Source organism: Tetrao urogallus, assembly GCF_951394365.1.
Source record: "Tetrao urogallus genome assembly, chromosome: 1".
Lineage (NCBI taxonomy): Eukaryota > Metazoa > Chordata > Aves > Galliformes > Phasianidae > Tetrao > Tetrao urogallus.
Genome location: NC_136813.1, coordinates 158,923,734 through 158,941,483, shown reverse-complemented (window position 1 = coordinate 158,941,483; position 17,750 = coordinate 158,923,734). Strand labels below are relative to the sequence as shown.

General features: G+C 46.1%; 1 protein-coding gene across 1 annotated transcript; it reads left to right on the top strand.

The window, feature by feature from the left end:
- Window positions 1-411: 411 nt before the first annotated feature.
- On the top strand, window positions 412-3,697 carry SLC35E3 (solute carrier family 35 member E3; the record flags this gene model as incomplete). Its single annotated transcript, XM_079547682.1, has 5 exons — window positions 412-801; window positions 902-1,012; window positions 2,680-2,838; window positions 3,005-3,087; window positions 3,511-3,697. The coding sequence occupies 5 exons, from the start codon at window positions 412-414 to the stop codon at window positions 3,695-3,697; spliced, it is 930 nt and encodes a 309-aa protein (XP_079403808.1).
- Window positions 3,698-17,750: the final 14,053 nt, after the last annotated feature.

Sequence of the window (17,750 nt, the reverse complement as noted above, 5' to 3'; positions counted from 1 at the left end):
GCGAGGTTCTGCGTTCCGTTTGGAAATCTTGCACGTTTACATGCGTAAATGCGTCTAGCTTCTCCCCTAAAGGGAGAGGCAGAGGGCGTGACAGCGGCACCAGCCCCGCTAATTCAGCGCTCGCTGCCGCCTGACAAAGGCCCACCCCCGTCATCCGTGCCTGCTGACAACCGCACCGCCTGCTCGGGGCGGCGCACCCGCGATCGGAGCCCGCTGCCGGGAGGAGCCTTGCCCTCAGCCGCCCGGCCCTCAGCCCCGCCGCTCCCGCCGGAAGGCGCGTGGCCACGTGTCGCGGGGCGGGGCTGGTGGCGGTCCGGCCGCTGCGCGCTGCAGCCGCTCGGGGCCGTGAGGGGCTGCCGCCCCGCGGGGCGCGGCGTCCCGTCCCGTGCGGTGCGGTGCCGTACCGGCGGCATGGGCTGGGTGCCGGCGCAGGGGCGGCTGGCGGCGGGGCTGCTGGTGAACCTGGCCGCTTCCATCTGCATCGTCTTCTTGAACAAGTGGCTGTACGTGCGGCTGGGCTTCCCCAACCTCAGCCTGACGCTGGTGCACTTCGCCATTACCTGGCTCGGCCTCTACCTCTGCCAGGCGTTCGGCGCCTTCGCCCCCAAGAGCCTGCGGGCCGCCCAGGTGCTGCCGCTGGCGCTCAGCTTCTGCGGCTTCGTCGTCTTCACCAACCTCTCGCTGCAGAGCAACACCATCGGCACCTATCAGCTGGCCAAGGCCATGACCACGCCGGTCATCGTGCTCATCCAGAGCCTGGCCTACGGCAAGAGCTTCCCGCTCCGCATCAAGCTCACCCTGGTGAGGGCGGAGGGGGGGGGAGAAGGGAAGCGGGGGATGCGCGGGGCCGGGGCCGCGCCGAGCCAACGCCGCCGCCCCACGACGCCTCTCCGTCCCGCAGGTGCCCATCACGCTCGGCGTCTTCCTCAACTCCTACTACGATGTGAAGTTCAGCGCCCTCGGCACGGTGTTCGCCACGCTGGGCGTCCTGGTCACCTCTCTCTATCAAGTGGTCGGTACCGGCGGGGCCGGGGGGCGCGGGCGGGCTGCGCTGCGGGAGGGGCCGCGCTCCTCGGAGCGGAGCGGGCAGTGCCGCGCGGGGTGTCCGGCGCTCGGCTCTCGCTGCCGGCAGCTGCGGAGTGTCCTTGAGCTGCTGACGCTCCGTCAGCATCCTTCCGTGGTTCCCGCAGAGGCTGCGCTGGGGCTACGGAGATAGAGAAGGGTCGGGAGGGCGAGGCTGAGGTCCCTGTGTGTGCTTAGCGCCGAGCAGAGTTGCTGAGGGAGGCCTGGTGGCGGCTGCAGCTCCTCACAGGAGCGGAGGGCAGCGCTGAGCTCTGCTCTGTGTGACAGCGACAGGGCCCGAGGGAACGGCATGGGGCTGTACAGGGGAGGGAGCTGGGGTTGGGGTTCTTCACCATAATGCGGTGGTATGGCACGGGCTGCCCAGGGCAGTGGGCACGGCCCCGAGTGCTGGAGTTTTGATTTTGGACGTTCCCATGAGGAGCTGGACTCCTTACAGGACCCTTCAGATTCAGGATTTTCTGTGATAATGCCCAGTGTAACCTTCTACTCGGTTGTGGTAGAAGAACACAGAGTGGCTCAGCCCTTTCTGCTGCTGTTTTTCAACACATCAGTCTGCCACAGTTCTAAAAGCAGCCCCCATCCTGCTAATGAGATGATGTCTCAACTTGAGCCCCTTTGATTGCAGTAGGCACAGAGTGCTCTGGAATGTGAGATGACAGATAGTGGTGGTTTGTCCTGTTTGGGGCAGAATGGTAGAGATGCTGGAGAGTGGCTTCAGGTGGCTGGGAAGTGATGGTACCTGAGGATTTATTTTTTTAATAGCAAATGTATATTGGAATTCGTGTTGCCAACGAATGAGATGTGAAAGGAGGAAAGGTCACCACGTTTGGTAGTCAAATATTTTAATATAGCTTTAGAAATATTCCTGGCAACAAACAGCACCATTTTTGTCTGTGGAAGTAAATGTATCACTTTGGAAATGAGCATAAGTTGTGCTGTGTTCAAAGAGGCAGCAGTTTAGAAGGCAATATACATGCAAGCATGTTCATATATCCAGAATGTAGTGTAGGAGGCAGCCCTTGCAGTACTGCAACTCTGCCCTGACCAAGGTGCCTCTTTCATAGGCAGGATCTTGAATTTGCCATGAGTAAAGGGGAGCTAGTGTTTTCTTCCCAGCTCTGTTCCTTTTTCATTATCCTGAAGTGTAACTCTTCCTGTCAGGAAGGAAGAGAAGGCTGAGGTGCCAGGCGTTTGGCTGAGAGGGGTCTCACTGTGTTCCCTTTCATAGAATCACAGAATCGTTCAAGTTGGTAGGGACCCTTAAAGGTTATCTAGTCCAATTCTCCTGCAATGAACAGAGACACCTACAACTAGACTAGGTTGCTCAGAGCCCCATCCTGTCTGAGCTTGTCTGAGTGTCTTCAGGGCTAGGCAGACTCAGAAGGCAATTTCTTCTCACGTGGCTGTGCTCCATGTGCTTGTAGTCACAAAAGACAAATATCTGGTTTGGCAAAGGTGGATGGTAGCACTCACCAGTCTGTCTAAATGGTGTTGTCCGTGTGAGATGAGACACCCTCTGTGCTAGCAGGTGGTTTGCTTCTGCTCAAATTGTGGGTTGTTTTCCTGATGTTTAACAGCCTTCTCTTTTGGTCTTAGTGGGTCGGAGCAAAGCAGCATGAATTGCAGGTAAACTCCATGCAGTTGCTGTACTATCAGGCACCCATGTCCTTGGCCATGCTGCTGTTCATCATTCCCTTCTTTGAACCAGTCTTTGGAGAAGGGGGCATATTTGGGCCCTGGACGCTTTCTGCCGTGGTAAGGCTTTCATCCACTTTTGTCTGAACTGACACAAAATTGTTTTATTTTTGTTCTTGATGTGTTCCTCTTTCCTGATATGTTGTATCTGAAAGTAAAGGAACTACAGGTATCTAGAGGTGGTCAGAAGTATGTGGGGTTGCTGACTGTGTGCATTAATCCACAGATAATGGTACTGCTGTCTGGTGTGATAGCCTTTATGGTAAACTTGTCCATTTACTGGATCATTGGGAACACATCGCCTGTCACGTATCCTTTGTAACAGTAGTTGCCTTTCCTGTTTTCATATCAATTATGCTAGCATTCATTTGGATTGATTTACTGTGGGAAAACCGGCTTGTGACCTGCCTGCTTTCTCTTATATGATAAAGCTGGGAAAGCACATTCCTTTTTTTTTTAGCTTAATTCATAGAACTGTAGGATTGTTATGGTCGGAAAAGACCTCTAAGATCATCAAGTCCAACCATCAACCCATCGCTACCATTCCCACTAAACCATGGCCCGAAGTACCACCTCTAAATGTCTCTTTAACACCTCCAGGGATGGTGATCCTACATGAGTTGAATGTGATACACCTTTGTGTGCCCTGAGCACAGCTAACCAAATTCCTAAACGTTCTCTGTTAACTGCAAATGCCAGTGTGATTTTGTGTAATCCTTAACAGGTGCTTAGATACAACATGTTCGGACACTTCAAGTTCTGCATCACCCTGCTGGGAGGGTGCCTCTTGTTTAAGGACCCCCTGTCTGTTAACCAAGGCCTTGGCATTCTGTGCACGTTGTTTGGCATCTTAGCCTACACGCACTTCAAGCTTAGCGAGCAGGAAAGCAGTAAGAGTAAATTGGTTCAACGTCCATAAAGCAGGGCTTTCTGGGGCTTAGTAATGTTATGTTGTGAGGGACAACGAGTACTTAAATCTGCATTGATTCTAGAATGCACAGAATTGCCTCATTCATTTAGAACGGTGGCTTTAATTTTACTGCCAGGATGGTTATTCTGTAACTAAAGCAAACAAACTGAATGATGTGAAATGTCAGGGTTCTCCTATCTCACTCTGTCCGATCGTTTTCATTACATTTAAGTGGTAACTTAACAAAGAACCTGGCACGCTTCAAATTGCTGTGGAAATGTTACTGCAATCATTGTATTTTTTGCATACCAAATGAGATGGTGGTGGCTGCTGTTATGAGACAGAGAAGTAATGTCACATTTGCGATCATGCCTGTATTATGATCTGAAGAAACTTGGAGGCACTGTAATGCAGATGTTCTGGCTCCTAGCGATGTTTCCTCCCTTTTGTCTGGTAGGTGACAGAGAGGAAATCTCCCACGTTTTGTTGTTGTAAAGAGGGCTCTGAGCTCATTCCTATTTCTTGAATGCTTGACTTGAATGCGTTGACAAATGAGGGGAGACGCTGGAAAACTTGAAGCCCCAGGCCAAGCTGTAGATAAACATGAAAAGAGATCTGAACAGCTATCTTCAGTTTTTCTTCTAAGCTGTCAGGGAGTCAACTCATTCATTAGTGTTTTTAGAAAACCTGCTACCGCTTCATGACTTTCTCTTTGCCAAAACAAGGCTTGACATGAGATGGCAAGCCTGCTAGGATCTCTGATTTCGTGGTGGTCACCAAATGCTTTGCAGCGCATGCAGGTGAGCAGCCGTGCTCAGAATACCCGTGGAGGAACATGGAGAAGGGTCGCTGAGCGCGGCGAGATGCGGCCTGGGGATGCGGGCCCTGAAGCGCACTGATGCGGCTGGAGGGCGTGATTTGGGATTGGTGGCTCTGTGCTAATTCAGGAACGCTTTGCCAACGACTTTGTGCCAGTACCAAGCGCTGATATGACAGCATGGGAGGAAGAAGTTGAGTACTGTTCTATTTTAAATACGACATAAAAAATAAATGCGCTCAGTAAATCTGGTGAAAGCATATGTTCTCTAGATTTGCAAGGTTAGAATTGATTTGCAGTATCTTCTTACATTTTGGGCTTTATTTCGTCTTCATCTACCTCTAGCAGATTTAAAGAGGGGAATTACATGAACACAAACAGGTATGGATGTTTACAACCGTGGACAAAAATATGTCGTTCCTGGGAGCTAGGTCTTTGTGTAAGAAACAACGTACATCTTCTGAAGAGTAGAAATTACTTATTCTGTTACACAGTTCTCCATTTTAGAAAGAAATATTACTCTGTGTAACCTGAATTGCACTGCAACACTCCGTAACATTTCAGAGTTAGAAATACCTGAATAACTTTACACCTCTACTCTTTCTTAGACATTGTTCTGGTCCAAGGATAAATTTTTGTATACGTTTTTGTAATTCTGTAATTAGTTTTAAAATGGAGCCTCGACTGCTGAGAGAGGTGTTCAGGACAGTCTCTAGATGCACATCTTTCAGTAAGTGCTCTGAGAAAGCCATTTGCATTAATTTGTGCTGTGCACAAGTTCTTCTAAAATGTAGACAGGCCATAAAGATTCCTACAGTTTGGGAACGGCAACTGAATTAGAAGTCTGTATGACAGCAGCGTGTGAGATGGGACTGATGTATACATAAAGTGGCAGAATGAACAGAACAAAATGCCTGCAAAGATGAAAGACTGTAGGGACAGGAGCAGATCCACAGGAGAAAGCGAGTGGTATTGTGTAAAATGGAACTTTACTAATGCGGACTGATTGTGGGACATGTCAGTGAAGTCAGTCACCTGTGTGACGTGATTGTTTCCGTATGTTCAGGAACTCTCCCGTGAGATGTACCTATTGTCCCTAACTAATAAAGTATCTTGAACTACTTTTGCCATATAATTCAAAATGTTAACTGTGGGAAGCTTGTGTAATTGCTGGGTAAGTGATCTCTTTATATGTATTGTTTCTTTGGATGCCATGTGTAAGGTGGAAATAAATTTTTTAACGCTTGTCTGATCCCTGCATATTGAGGAGAACTGTCCTCGTTTTTCTCATCTCCTGCTTGAACCATCTGTGCTTTCAGAGTGTGTAAAACAAAATAGTATTGCTTGGGTTTCTGTCTGAGTACCTTAAGGGGAATTTGCATGTTTTGGGGCTGAGCTCATGGCACATGAGAAGGGCTGTGTGCCTCCCCTCCCTGTGCAAGATCATGGACCACACACATATGTATGCACGTGCTTGCCCACATACAGGCTGCCTGCGTGCTTTTATTCACTCCCTTCTCAGCATCCCCCCCCCAAATCCTTTCTGAATGCCCAGTCCCTGCATGTCCTCTCTTCCTTTCTGTCCTGCACAAAGATCCCCAGTGCAGAGGTTCTCTTTCCGGAGATACTGTGTGTGTTTTCCTGACTGCTCAGGCTTCATCCTCGTCCCACTGCAGAAATGGCCCTATGCTCTCTGGATGGTGCTGGTGAAGAATGGTGCCGAAAAATCACTGGTACTTATCCAGGAGGAGAGATGCTTGCTCTGGATTTTACTGCTTTGTTTTCCTGCTAATTATATGTATTTAATTCAGTTTTGGCTTTCATCAAAGAGAAACCAGAGTTTGGCATCATTAACAATGTGTAGTGTGTAGCCTTCATGTTTGAAGCCACACTGTACAAACCATGGTATTTACTTTCTGCTTTTGTTTTTATGTTCTACCGAAGACTAACCTGTAGATACAAGTTGCACCTTGGTCCTATCAGGTGCTTTACTGCTTAGGTTAATGTTCTTCTCTTTTAAAAAGCTACACTAACTATAGATGGAGGGGAAAAACTAGCTTAGATACGAGGGTGGCATTTTAAAATGATAGCAGATACAGATGACTCCAATTAGCTTACCCTACCAGTGACTCATATTTTATCTTTGCTCACTAACCCTGTCCCTGCAAATACTGCAGATGCCAAGTTTTCTCATTTTCCCCAAAGCAATAGGAAATGTGCCTTCACCAACGGACAGATTCTCAGTACAAAGCTTGGTGTTAGCACTAGCTTTGATAACTCAGCACTTTTCTGACAGATTTTGCATCTGGTTTTGTGTGTGTTCCTGCAGGCTCTGGGAGGCACCGTGCCAGAGGAGTTTTCCTGTTGCTGGGTGAGCAGCTTCTCTTTCAGGCATGAGGTTGAAGGAGGGTGGTGTGCTGCTGCTAAACCTATCAAAGGCTGGTTTGTTCTCCAGGAAATCCACCTTCAAGACAGAGCTTCAATTCAGCAGGAATGCATCCTTTCTCTGTCTCATTCCATGAAATGAATGCCCAGCAACAGCTAAAGCAGCCCGAAAACCTTGTTTGGGCTGCCCATATTAATAAACTTTTTTTGAAAGTAGTGCCCTATGTAATAGGAGATTCAGAAGACTGTGTTATAGCATTTTGGAGTACAGGTAATGTTTAACCAATGTCTAGTTTGCATTATCTGCAAAATCTATCAGAAGGAAATGTTGGCTCTCTTAATAGGCTGTTTGCATTTATAGGGTTGAGCTGCTGAGAAGAGACTTGCTCCTGAGCAGTACTGTGCTACCAAAGACTGGCATGCTGTCCTTAAATTTAGCAGTGATTTATAAACATCCTGCAATTCAGCAGCCTTCTCGAGAAGGGAAAAAGCAGACTTGCTCTGATAGGTGAGAGAACTTTGTATCTTCTTGGGATTTGACAACAAAGGTGGGACTTGCAGTTTAAGAGAATTCAGAGAACAAGCCTGGTTGTCCCTCAATTTACCTTTTGTTCTAAGATTTTTCTCCCAGGACGTCTGTTCTGCTCCCTGGTGTGCAGTCGGTTATTTCACCTGGATTTTAAAAGAAGTGTATTTTGGTTTACAGACCTAGGGCCTGTGAGTTTTTTTTGCCTCTCACCATTTTTTTGGTAGCCACTCATAACCCAACTTCCTTGTTTAATTAGAAACAAAAGAGGAACGGGGAGTAAAGGAGAATTAGAGTGGGTAAGTGGTGAAGATGTCCTTTGTTTTGCAAAACCTCACTCTAACTGGGACGATGCAGTTCTGTTAGCCCCTCCAGTACTGTCATGTAGATACAAAGAAGCACCGCATTTCTACTGCAGACAGGTTCTCCTCCTGCTGATACTCTGATAGCAATCTCAGCCTTCCATTTGGCAGCTCGGTTGCTGCAACGATAGAGAAGGAATAGAACATGAAGTGAAAAGCCATCAACGGGAGCCAGTACAATCTTGGGTAGTGAGAAATCCTACTGTAATACATAGAGCCATTTCACCAGGCATATCCATGCTAAGCACGAGGGAGAGCTGTCTGTTTACCTCCTGACAGGTATTGCAAAAATTGAGTTGTATGAATTCTTGCTATGCTGTAGTAGTTGACATACTGAGCTTAAACGAACTGTTAATAATAATTGAACACATGGATGCCATGCAAAAAGAAATAAATAGCTGGATTCAGTCAGTATCAAATCTTTGCCAGGCTCCTCCTGCAGATGTGGATAACCTTCCTGAGAAGGGAGCTATTATTCCACCTCCTGCTCGCTCGGTGGTGCTGTGAGTACAGAAGACGGTTTGTGTGCCTGAGAGCTGCCCTCTGTTTTCAGCCACGTTCGTTGGTCCAACGAAAACATCTTGTTTCCCTATTAGCTCGTCTGACCATGCTTGACCAACCTGGTAGCCTTCTGTGATGTTGTCTCTGGCTGGGTGGATGGGGGGAGAGCAGTGGATGTAGTCTACCTTGGTTTCAGCAAGGCTTTTGATACTGTCCCCCACAACATCCTTATAACAAAGCTGAGGAAGTGTGGGATAGATGAGTGGACAGTGAGGTGGGTTGAAAACTGGCTGACTGGCAGAGCGCAGAGGGTTGTCATCGGTGGTGCAGAGTCTGGTTGGAGACCTGTAACTGGCAGTGTTCCTCAGGGGTCTGTGCTGGGTCCGGTCTTGTTCAACATCTTCATCAATGACCATGATGAGGAGATAGTGGCCACCCTCAGCAAGCTTGCTGATGATATGAAGTTGGGAGGATTGGCTGACACACCTGAAGGCTGTGCTGCTGTTCAGCAAGACCTGGACAGGCTGGAGAGCTGGGCAGAAAGAAACCAGATGAGGTTTAACAGAAGCAAGTGTAGAGTCTTGTATCTGGGGAGGAATAATTGCATGCACCAGTACAGGTTGGGGGATGAGCTGCTGGAGGGGAGCTCTGCAGAGAGGAACCTGGGTGTCCTGGTGGACGACAGGTTGGCCATGAGCCAGCAGTGTGCTCTTGTGGCCAAGAGGGTCAATGGCATCCTGGGGTGCATTAAAAAGAGCGTGGCCAGCAGGTCGAGGGAGGTGATCCTCCCCCTCTACTCTGCCCTGGTGAGGCCTCATCTGGAGTACTGCGTCCAGTTCTGGGCTCCCCAGTACAAAAAAGACAGGGATCTCTTGGACAGAGTCCAGCGGAGGGCCACAAAGATGGTGAAGGGCCTGGAGCATCTCCCCTATGAAGAAAGGCTGAGTGAACTGGGTCTGTTCAGCCTTGAGAAAAGAAGACTGGAGGGGACCTGATCCAGATCTATAAATATCTAAGGTGTGGGGGGCAGAATGGTGAGGCCAGACTGTTTTCAGCAGTGTGTGGAGACAGGACAAGGGGAAACGGCCGGAAACTGCAGCATAGGAAGTTCCGCACAGATGTGCGCAAGAACTTCTTTACAGTGAGGTGACGGAGCACTGGAACAGGCTGCCCAGGGAGGTGGTGGAGTCTCCTTCTCTGGAGATGTTCAAGAGCTGCCCGGATGCCGACCTGTGCAACCTGCTGTAGGGAACCTGCTTTGGCAGGGGGTTGGACTCGATGATCTTTGGAGGTCCCTTCCAACCCCTACAGTTCTGTGATTGTCTTGCTGAGTTTCTGTTTCTACCTTCATCTGGCTGACTTGGGTCTTGCTGTTATCTTCCTCTGATGGCTGAAGGATCTTTTCTGGGGAAATAAAACATACTCAGTGTCCAGTCAGCTCTGCTGTAGGGGATCCACCCCAGAGGGTCATTGCTGCAATCTGTGGTACAACTGAAACTAACAAAAGTCGAATGCATTCCCTTCTCACTGGTAGTGTTGAAAGGCAATTACCCATCTTTTCAAAATGCAGCCTTTGCCATTTCCTTTTAGGAGGCGCATAAGAAAACTCCCTTTCTTGTTGCAGTCTGCCCTTTTGTATGAAGTGTGGCTATGCCATCTTCTAGGGAATTTGGCAATTGAGACAGAAATTGTATTCATAGCTCATATAAATACAGGATACACATGCAGGCTGGCAGTGTTTCGGAATGGCCAGGATTATTTTTAGACCTCTAAACGGCTGTGTCACATCCAGGAAGTACAGGGAGGAGATCTCTGGTTGAAGTTCAATGTGAGAACGTATTTTTAATGACGCTGGAACAGAAAACAGTTGTATTTTTACTTCTTTAAAGGTGAGGCTGAGAGACAAATTTGTTTAAAGGAGCTGCCTGCTGGTTGGGTGGAGCACACGGAGCTATCGCAGCCCTGGCATGCCCAGAACAGAAGTGACTGTGTATTTAAAAAGAAATAATAACAAAAAGAAAACAAGATTGGATTAATAGGTAACTGAGTGAAGTTTACAGCGTATGGATACACTATATATATAGGCATGTTCGCAAGTTTATGAGTATAGAGTGTAAGTTTAGGTACCTAACTCCACCATTAGGATTTTGAATAACAGGGCTGGATCTGTTGAAGTCAACTTGTTCCCTTTCTGTTGTACTTAATGGAGAATGGTATGTGCTCAGCCTTTCCAGAAGTGAAGCTGCATAGTTGACAAGTTTGACATTTTTCTGGTCTCCAAATCAATGAGGTATGTTGTTTAACAGTGAGGCAGAGTCCTTGTGCTGCTTCCTTACTCTGTAATATTTTTTTCTTTTTCATTTTCTTACTCTCTTACTCTCTGGGGGGAAAAGCGCTGTTTTTTTTCCTGTTGTTGGATAGCTAAATGCAGGGACTAGATAGGTTTTGTTTTACAGTATGCTGCAGTTGCATCGGAAAAGCTTTTATTAAGATGTAGTTTATTTACAGATGTGTATGTTTCTATCCCCTAGCTGAGTGGGAGAAGCCCACTGTGCCTTAGAATATCAGCTGTCATAAGATAAAATGCTGCTGTCCAAGGAGCACAAAGGGATCTTAGGGTCTTCTGTGGTCCAGGCTGGTTTGCCTGTTAAATATATTTGTTGTGATGGTTAGGCTAATGCTGGCTCTGTTAATCCAGCTAAAAGGAGAAACCAACAGCAGAGGTCACGTGTGTTTTAGGCAATGATATTTCTGAAAACATCTTCCCACTTTTCTAAATGCAAGATGACCCTTCTGATTAGGATAAACAGTATTCCCATGCTTTTCTGCTGGTGTCGTTTTCTGGAGACCCACTTCTTCACATTGCACAAGACTTTGGTTTGCATGTTATAAATATAAAAGTAGGGAGAGATGCAGGAGACTTGTTTCCAAACAGAATCCAAGCAAAAGTTCCCCCTAAGGGCTACTCTGATTCATGGATAGTTTGCCTTTATTAGGGGTGGACAGGTCATTGTCATACCCCTAAGCAAATGCTGGGCCATGCTCTAACCTGCAGCCCCAGGTGGTCCAGCTGATGGCACAGCGGATGTGTAGTAGGGAGAGTGATGGAGCACGCATTGCTCAGCACCTGCAGTGCTTTGGTGCTGCAGAACTAGGTGTGAGATTACAGAACCAGTTGTATTTGGTTGTCGTTCAGACCTCAACATTGCATGAGGCATTTTGATGCTGGTCCTGGTTTTCAGCCTGCTCCTTTTAGCAGAACAAGTCTGTGCTGCATCAGCTGCTTTTCCTTCCCTGAAGACAGCTTTACTCATGTGACAGCCTATAATAGTTCACATTGTGTCACATAAGCTGGAAGTCAGTGAGATATTACTGTCAAAGGTTGGTTAATTTCTACTTGCTGTTACTTGTCCCTGGGCAAGCTGGGATTTAAATCTCTTATAGTTCAGTATTCTCAGTGTTTTCAGAACCCTGTAAAAGCAAGATAAGCAGTCCCCTGCACTTGGAGGTTTCCTTTTAAAAATACAGTCAAATCAATATATACAAAGATATTTAAATACATTACATTAGGATATGATATCCTTACTTACTAGCGGAATTTAACATCTGGGGGCTATGAACAAATGAAATAAACTTTGGGACAGACTTCTGCAAAAGTGGTTTGCTGTGATTGGGTTGTAGCAGGGGAGGAAGCCATAGATAGTGGGCTCTGAGAGGCTCCACTTGTGTTGAAAACTAGAAAGAAAACCTAGCAAAAATGGAGGGCTGATATCCATGCATAGCATAGAGAACACCATAACGTTTTCTTAGTCTTATTGGATTTATAGTTTTGGTCTTCTTTAAAATAGTTATATGGCTGCATGGACCAAGTGGACAGTGATGTGTGACTACTGCTCCCCAGCTGCTTGTGGCTTGTCCTCTCCTAGAGACCATTGTCCTTTCCCATCCACGTCAGCACGGAGGAATGTGTGCCAGTGCCATAGTTTCATCTGGATGCAGCCACTTGAGCAAGAGCTTAGCGTGCCAGACTGTGATCTGAGCCCACTGGGATGTGGGCAGTGATCCCGCCCTGTAGTGTGCTGTGGGGGCGGTAAGCTTTGCTAAGAGAGGAATCAGCAGAGGGAAGTGATGTCTGGAACTGGAACAGCTTTACTTGCTCGAGCTGCTTGATCAAAGCTATATTAACAACAGCAAATCTTGCCTGCTACTAGGCAAAGAAATATCAAGATCATAATTTTGGAATTGTGTGGGGAGAAAGCTTTGAAGGCAATGCAAAGATTTAGCTGCATGATGAGAGATCCTCCCTTCTCGCTCTTGTTAAATTGCTGCAGTAATATGTATGCATTTGCTATCAGTAAGAAAACTCTCTTAAGCAGCTGCGCAAGTGAAATGCAAAACACACAGCTGAGACGTGCTCTCTGGATGTCAGGATGTGCACTGCCAAAGAAGCTCTCAGAGAAGAGAACAGGTTTAGCTTGAAGTACAGAGTGAGCTATAAAACAGAACAGTCTGCAAATTCCCATCAGAAGTGTCTTTGCAGGTATAATCAGCCCAACATTCCTTGCAAAGAAAGCTTTCAGCTTCCTTGCAACACAGGAATAGGTGGGTAGGGCAGCATGTAGTCTTCTCCTTACACAGCACTTGAGGGCAACTTCTGGGAATTTGGTTCAATCTCATGAGATACCGCAGGGATTATCAGCCCCAGTGACTTACCACAGGTAGTGGCAGGACACCCAGAGTGTGGTGAGGTGATAAGGGAAATGCCACTGAATGTCTCTCTGCCTTTAGAAGGGATTATTCCTGGGCCCCATTTCCATCTCCTGGTCTCTGCTTCCAGCTGCGTGTTCCTTGTGATGTCTCATGCCTATCTGACTGCATGGTAAAGCAAGCTGACGTACTGGCGGCAAATAAAAGTAAACAGCCTGCTGTTGAATCAGATAGCTCTGTGGTCAAATGAGCCAAAACCAGCTCCCAGAAAAACTTGGCTGGGAATTCACAGCTCCTGGCAAGACCATTGTGTGGAGTGTTAAATGAGCTCAGGACATGTTTTCAGTGCATCACTTAACTAAGGGAGATAGCTGTGTCAATCCAACAGCCAGCAGTGAGGACATGAGGAAGGGAATAGGGCAGCTCCCTTTTGCAGTGGTATGCTTTGAAGTCAATCGAGCTGTCTGCATATTGGCAGCACTAGTACTATGCCTAAGCTAGCTGAAGCAGATCCTGCCGTTTCCCTGCCCACCTGTCTGCCACCATCCCAGCTGTGACCCGGCCCAGCCACTGTGGAACTACTCAGGACTACGTCAGGGATCTGAGCTAACTGAAAATACGATGAGCAGAGGTGGTATGCAGATAGTGTGGCTGATGAGGGATCAGGGACAACAGGCCCAAGTCAATAGTTCCCGGCAGCTCTACTTGCCTTATCTAGATATAGTGGCATCTCCTGCACTGCAAGAGTTAAAGAGCAGGAAAGGCAAAGTATTTGCCAAAAGGGATGGTCTGTATTCCACCAGGCCTTCTTCAGTAAAAATTGGAGAAAAGCAAATATTCTCATGAATCTTCTAGATACTGTCTGTTGGTGTAGAAAGCCACTTATGTGCACTCACACATACGTTACTGCACTGCATTTCTGAATGTGTTTGAGGCTTATTTTGTCTATGCAAGGTAACTGTGGCTTGTCTTCTGACAACCAAGTTGGTCATGATGTAGGAATCTCTCTCAGATCCAGAGACAGGTTTGGAACTTTTCCCTCATGAGTAGCACTACCATGGTCCATTACTCTCAAAATGTTCTCTCATGCTGTGCCATCTGGCCTTGGCTCATTTCTGAATGACATGATTTTAAGATAAGTAAGATGGGTCAAAAGTCAAAATCCAGTGCCTGCATATCTCTCCTGATACACGAGAAAGGCAGAAGGAGCTGCCAAGGAAAAGTTCACAGAATCAAAGCTACCATAGATAACAATAATGAGATGGCTGATCTAATCTGGGTGTTGAGACAGACTCTGTGAAACCAGCTGAGTGAAAGAATACCAAAATGTCCATGGATGTGCTTGCTCTGGAAGATAAGAGAGAATTGAGAAATTAAGCCTTTAATAGACTAAAACAAAGCATAGAACAGATATTCATTGTGAGTTTTTCTTTTGCAGAGCTCAGTTTGTGTCCTGCTTTTACAGTGGCATCAGCGGGTTTGTGAAAGTTTTCTGCATTTATTTCCAAGAGCCTTTCTTTGCGTGTTTAAAATGGAGAAAAAGAAAAGAACAACCTTTCTCCACCAGATGGCAGAATCACTCACAAGCCATTCCGGACAAAACTTCGAAAGTCTGCATGTTCTAAGGCTAAGTGAGGCAAGCTTTGTAAATAGAGCGCTGTCTGTTAGATCAGCTAATGTAGCCAGGGGAGACGGCAGAAAAACAACCTTAATGACACCCTTCAAAAATGCATATACCAGCTGGATTTGTATATCCTCTTTCCCTGCAAACCTTGCCTTGCTGATAAACACTGTGGATGTTATCCTGTCCTTTAGAAAGAGGTTTCAATTTGTAGAACTGCAAGGGTGGGGATTCCCCTTCATTTTCCTGTTTCGTATTTAGTCAGAACCAAAAACTTATTCTGGAACAAAACCAAGTCCCCTTCAACTACTACCCGTCTTGCTCAAGTTTCTCTAGCACAGCTGGGCTCATCAGAGACCTCCCTGGGCTAAAACATACAACACACTGGCAGCCAGCACCAGGTGACTTTCAGACAGGAGCTGTGAAGACTCCACAGTAAAAAAATAAAAATAAAATAAAGGCAAGGTGTCAAATATATGGACATTAAAACAGTAAAAAAGAATAAACCCTCCTGCACTGTACTTCTGAGTTAATCCAATTGTAGAAACGTTTTCAGATGTAACTAGAGAAATGAGGACATGCAAGAGTTAGTCTTGCATGAGAGTAAATCAGCTTACAAGCTCTTGGTATGAAACTACTTTTTAAGGGTTGAGAGGGCATATATTTAAACAGACTGTGAAAATACTACCAAAATATAGGGGACAAAGAGACAAAGAATATGCAAGTAATGAGAGAGGCACCAAAGGAGGCAAGTGGAGAAACTCTGAGGTGTACATAAAAGATCACTTGATCTCCAGAATGTCCAAATCCTGCTTTCTTAGTTTCTCACTGCAGCTTTGAGGGTGGAAAACATCTACAAGAGCTTTCCCCGTGATTCAGGAGAAGTCTGTAACTGTCATATACCAGGGCTTTGTCACCCCAGTTGGCACGAGCAGATTAATCATCCAGGCTGCAATAACAGAACTGTGTTTATGGTGTTTATGAAGATTTCAGAAGGCCTCCCAGGAACACTCAGCTGTATTCTTGGCCAGCTCATTTCCCTGTAGTTGTAGCTGAAAGGCCTGGGTGCCTACCATGCTTATCCCCTCACACATGGCCTCATACATTTCCAACAGAAAAATGGTTTTATTCTGAGTTAGATTGCTGTTGAAGGAGAAATAATTTTTGCAGAAACCTGTAGATCTTCAGGGACATTTGCATGTTCTGTTATAGCACAAAAGTATTTCCTGGTTTGTTCTTCCTCACCAGTCATGGTTCCTTAATTCTGGGAGATGAGGTTCAGTCCCTACTTCCCAGGCCCTTTCTTAGCAAACACCTGAATAGGAAAAAGGAACTCTGAGATGTGGTGTGAGCAGCTGCAGAATGGGAAATGGATACAAATGACATTCAAGTGAAGGCTAAATAGGTGCTTTCCATGTTTTAGTGGCAAGGGACAAACCTTGAGGACAGATGGAAGGAAGAGGTCCCAAACGGACCCATTAAGAACATCAGCAAATAAATCTTTGTATCACATCTTTAACATTCACTAACCTGATGACACCGTGTTGATAATGCACTTAGACAATCCTGGCAGGTTTTGGCAAAGAGAGAGCAAGATGATTAGTTATGTTCTTTGTGAAGATCCAAGTATGTGTAGGATGCAGGAAGTAAACCGCATCATCAGCCATAAATAAAAATGAAAGATGCAAATTCTAAGAGACTTCAGAAATATAAACCCTTTGCCAGAAGAAATTTGGGAAAGGATCACTCAGGGTGAAAGTGCAACTACATGATAACAAGGTTGTATGAATATTGGGGCAGTTGAATAAGTTCTACGTACATTCTCTTCCTTTTCAGATCTTTCTTTTGATCAGAATGTTAATACACCACTGGAAACACAATAACAATCATTATTAATAATAACAACAGTACTTTACTGCATGTTCATTATGGTTTGCAAATTTAAAGATTAAAAGACAATGTGCTTCAGGAAGACTGCCTCTCCAGTATACCCTGCTTCCTGTACAAAGCTCAAGATGCCCGGGGTACAAAGCGCTGTATCACAGCCTACTTTGCCAACGAGGCACAAGGGAAACTTGGTGCAAGTTTGTCCATAACTGTCTGGGATTCATCAGTGAATTTATTTTGTACTCTCCCCTCTTGTCATTTTTGTATTTATGCTGACTCTAGACGTAGAAAGCCTACCTTTTCTGTGTCTTTCTTCCTATCAGAAGTCTTTCAAATCAAATAGACGCCATTTTGAAGGGAAAAGGGCAAGACTGGAATAACCACTGTCTGGACAAAGAATTACATGATAGTTTGCTCGTTGACAAAGAAAGCAATGCAGTGTGTGTAAGCTCACAAGCTTACTATTAGCAGTCCATAAATTGCCGTCTTCTTGATTTGGGTCTCTGCTGGAGTTCAGGTTGATTTTCTGACTGTGATTCAGGATGTTCCAGGACATCTGCAGATTTAGACTGCTAGTTTCACAAGGTGAACAAAACATCAGTCAGAAGAGTCCATACCACTACAGACACTGAAATGATTGAACTAGCACTGGAAGAGCTCCTTCCTAGCAGAACTGCAGAACCCTTCTCTCACGCCCTGTGGTGATGGTACTGCTCTATCAGCCCAGAGAGAGCCTTTGTACTTCTGTGGCCTGACAGTGTTCCTTACTTAGATGTGGTTGTTTCATGTTTGTGCTAAAGCAGGTATTCATTCACTGGCAGACAACTGGGCAACATAAAAAACTTCTCTTCTTGCTAAGCAACAAGTAGTTGTAGCAATTAGATGGTGAGGCGACATTTCATCGGGATACACCTGAATATAGATAAAAAAGGATGTAGGTTTGATAGCCAGGAAAGCAAGGTGATGCTTCAAAAGGATGACTGAGCTGGGTACAACATTTTATTTCAGGATATCTATGCATCCATGCCTGGTCTGGAGGAGTCCTAATCTCAAACAAGTTCAGAGCAAACTTATCTCAATAAACCCATTTCCAGCATAGGCGTTGGAATGCGCTCTGTAGATTCATAAGGTAGCCTGTTTGTGATGGCTAGGGACTCCTGAGTGAGATTACTCACATTAACCTTCAAGATTTCAATAGGAAGCTGCCCTAGGGTGGGAAAGGCTTTCAGTAAAGTGCTCCCAACGACTTGGCTAAC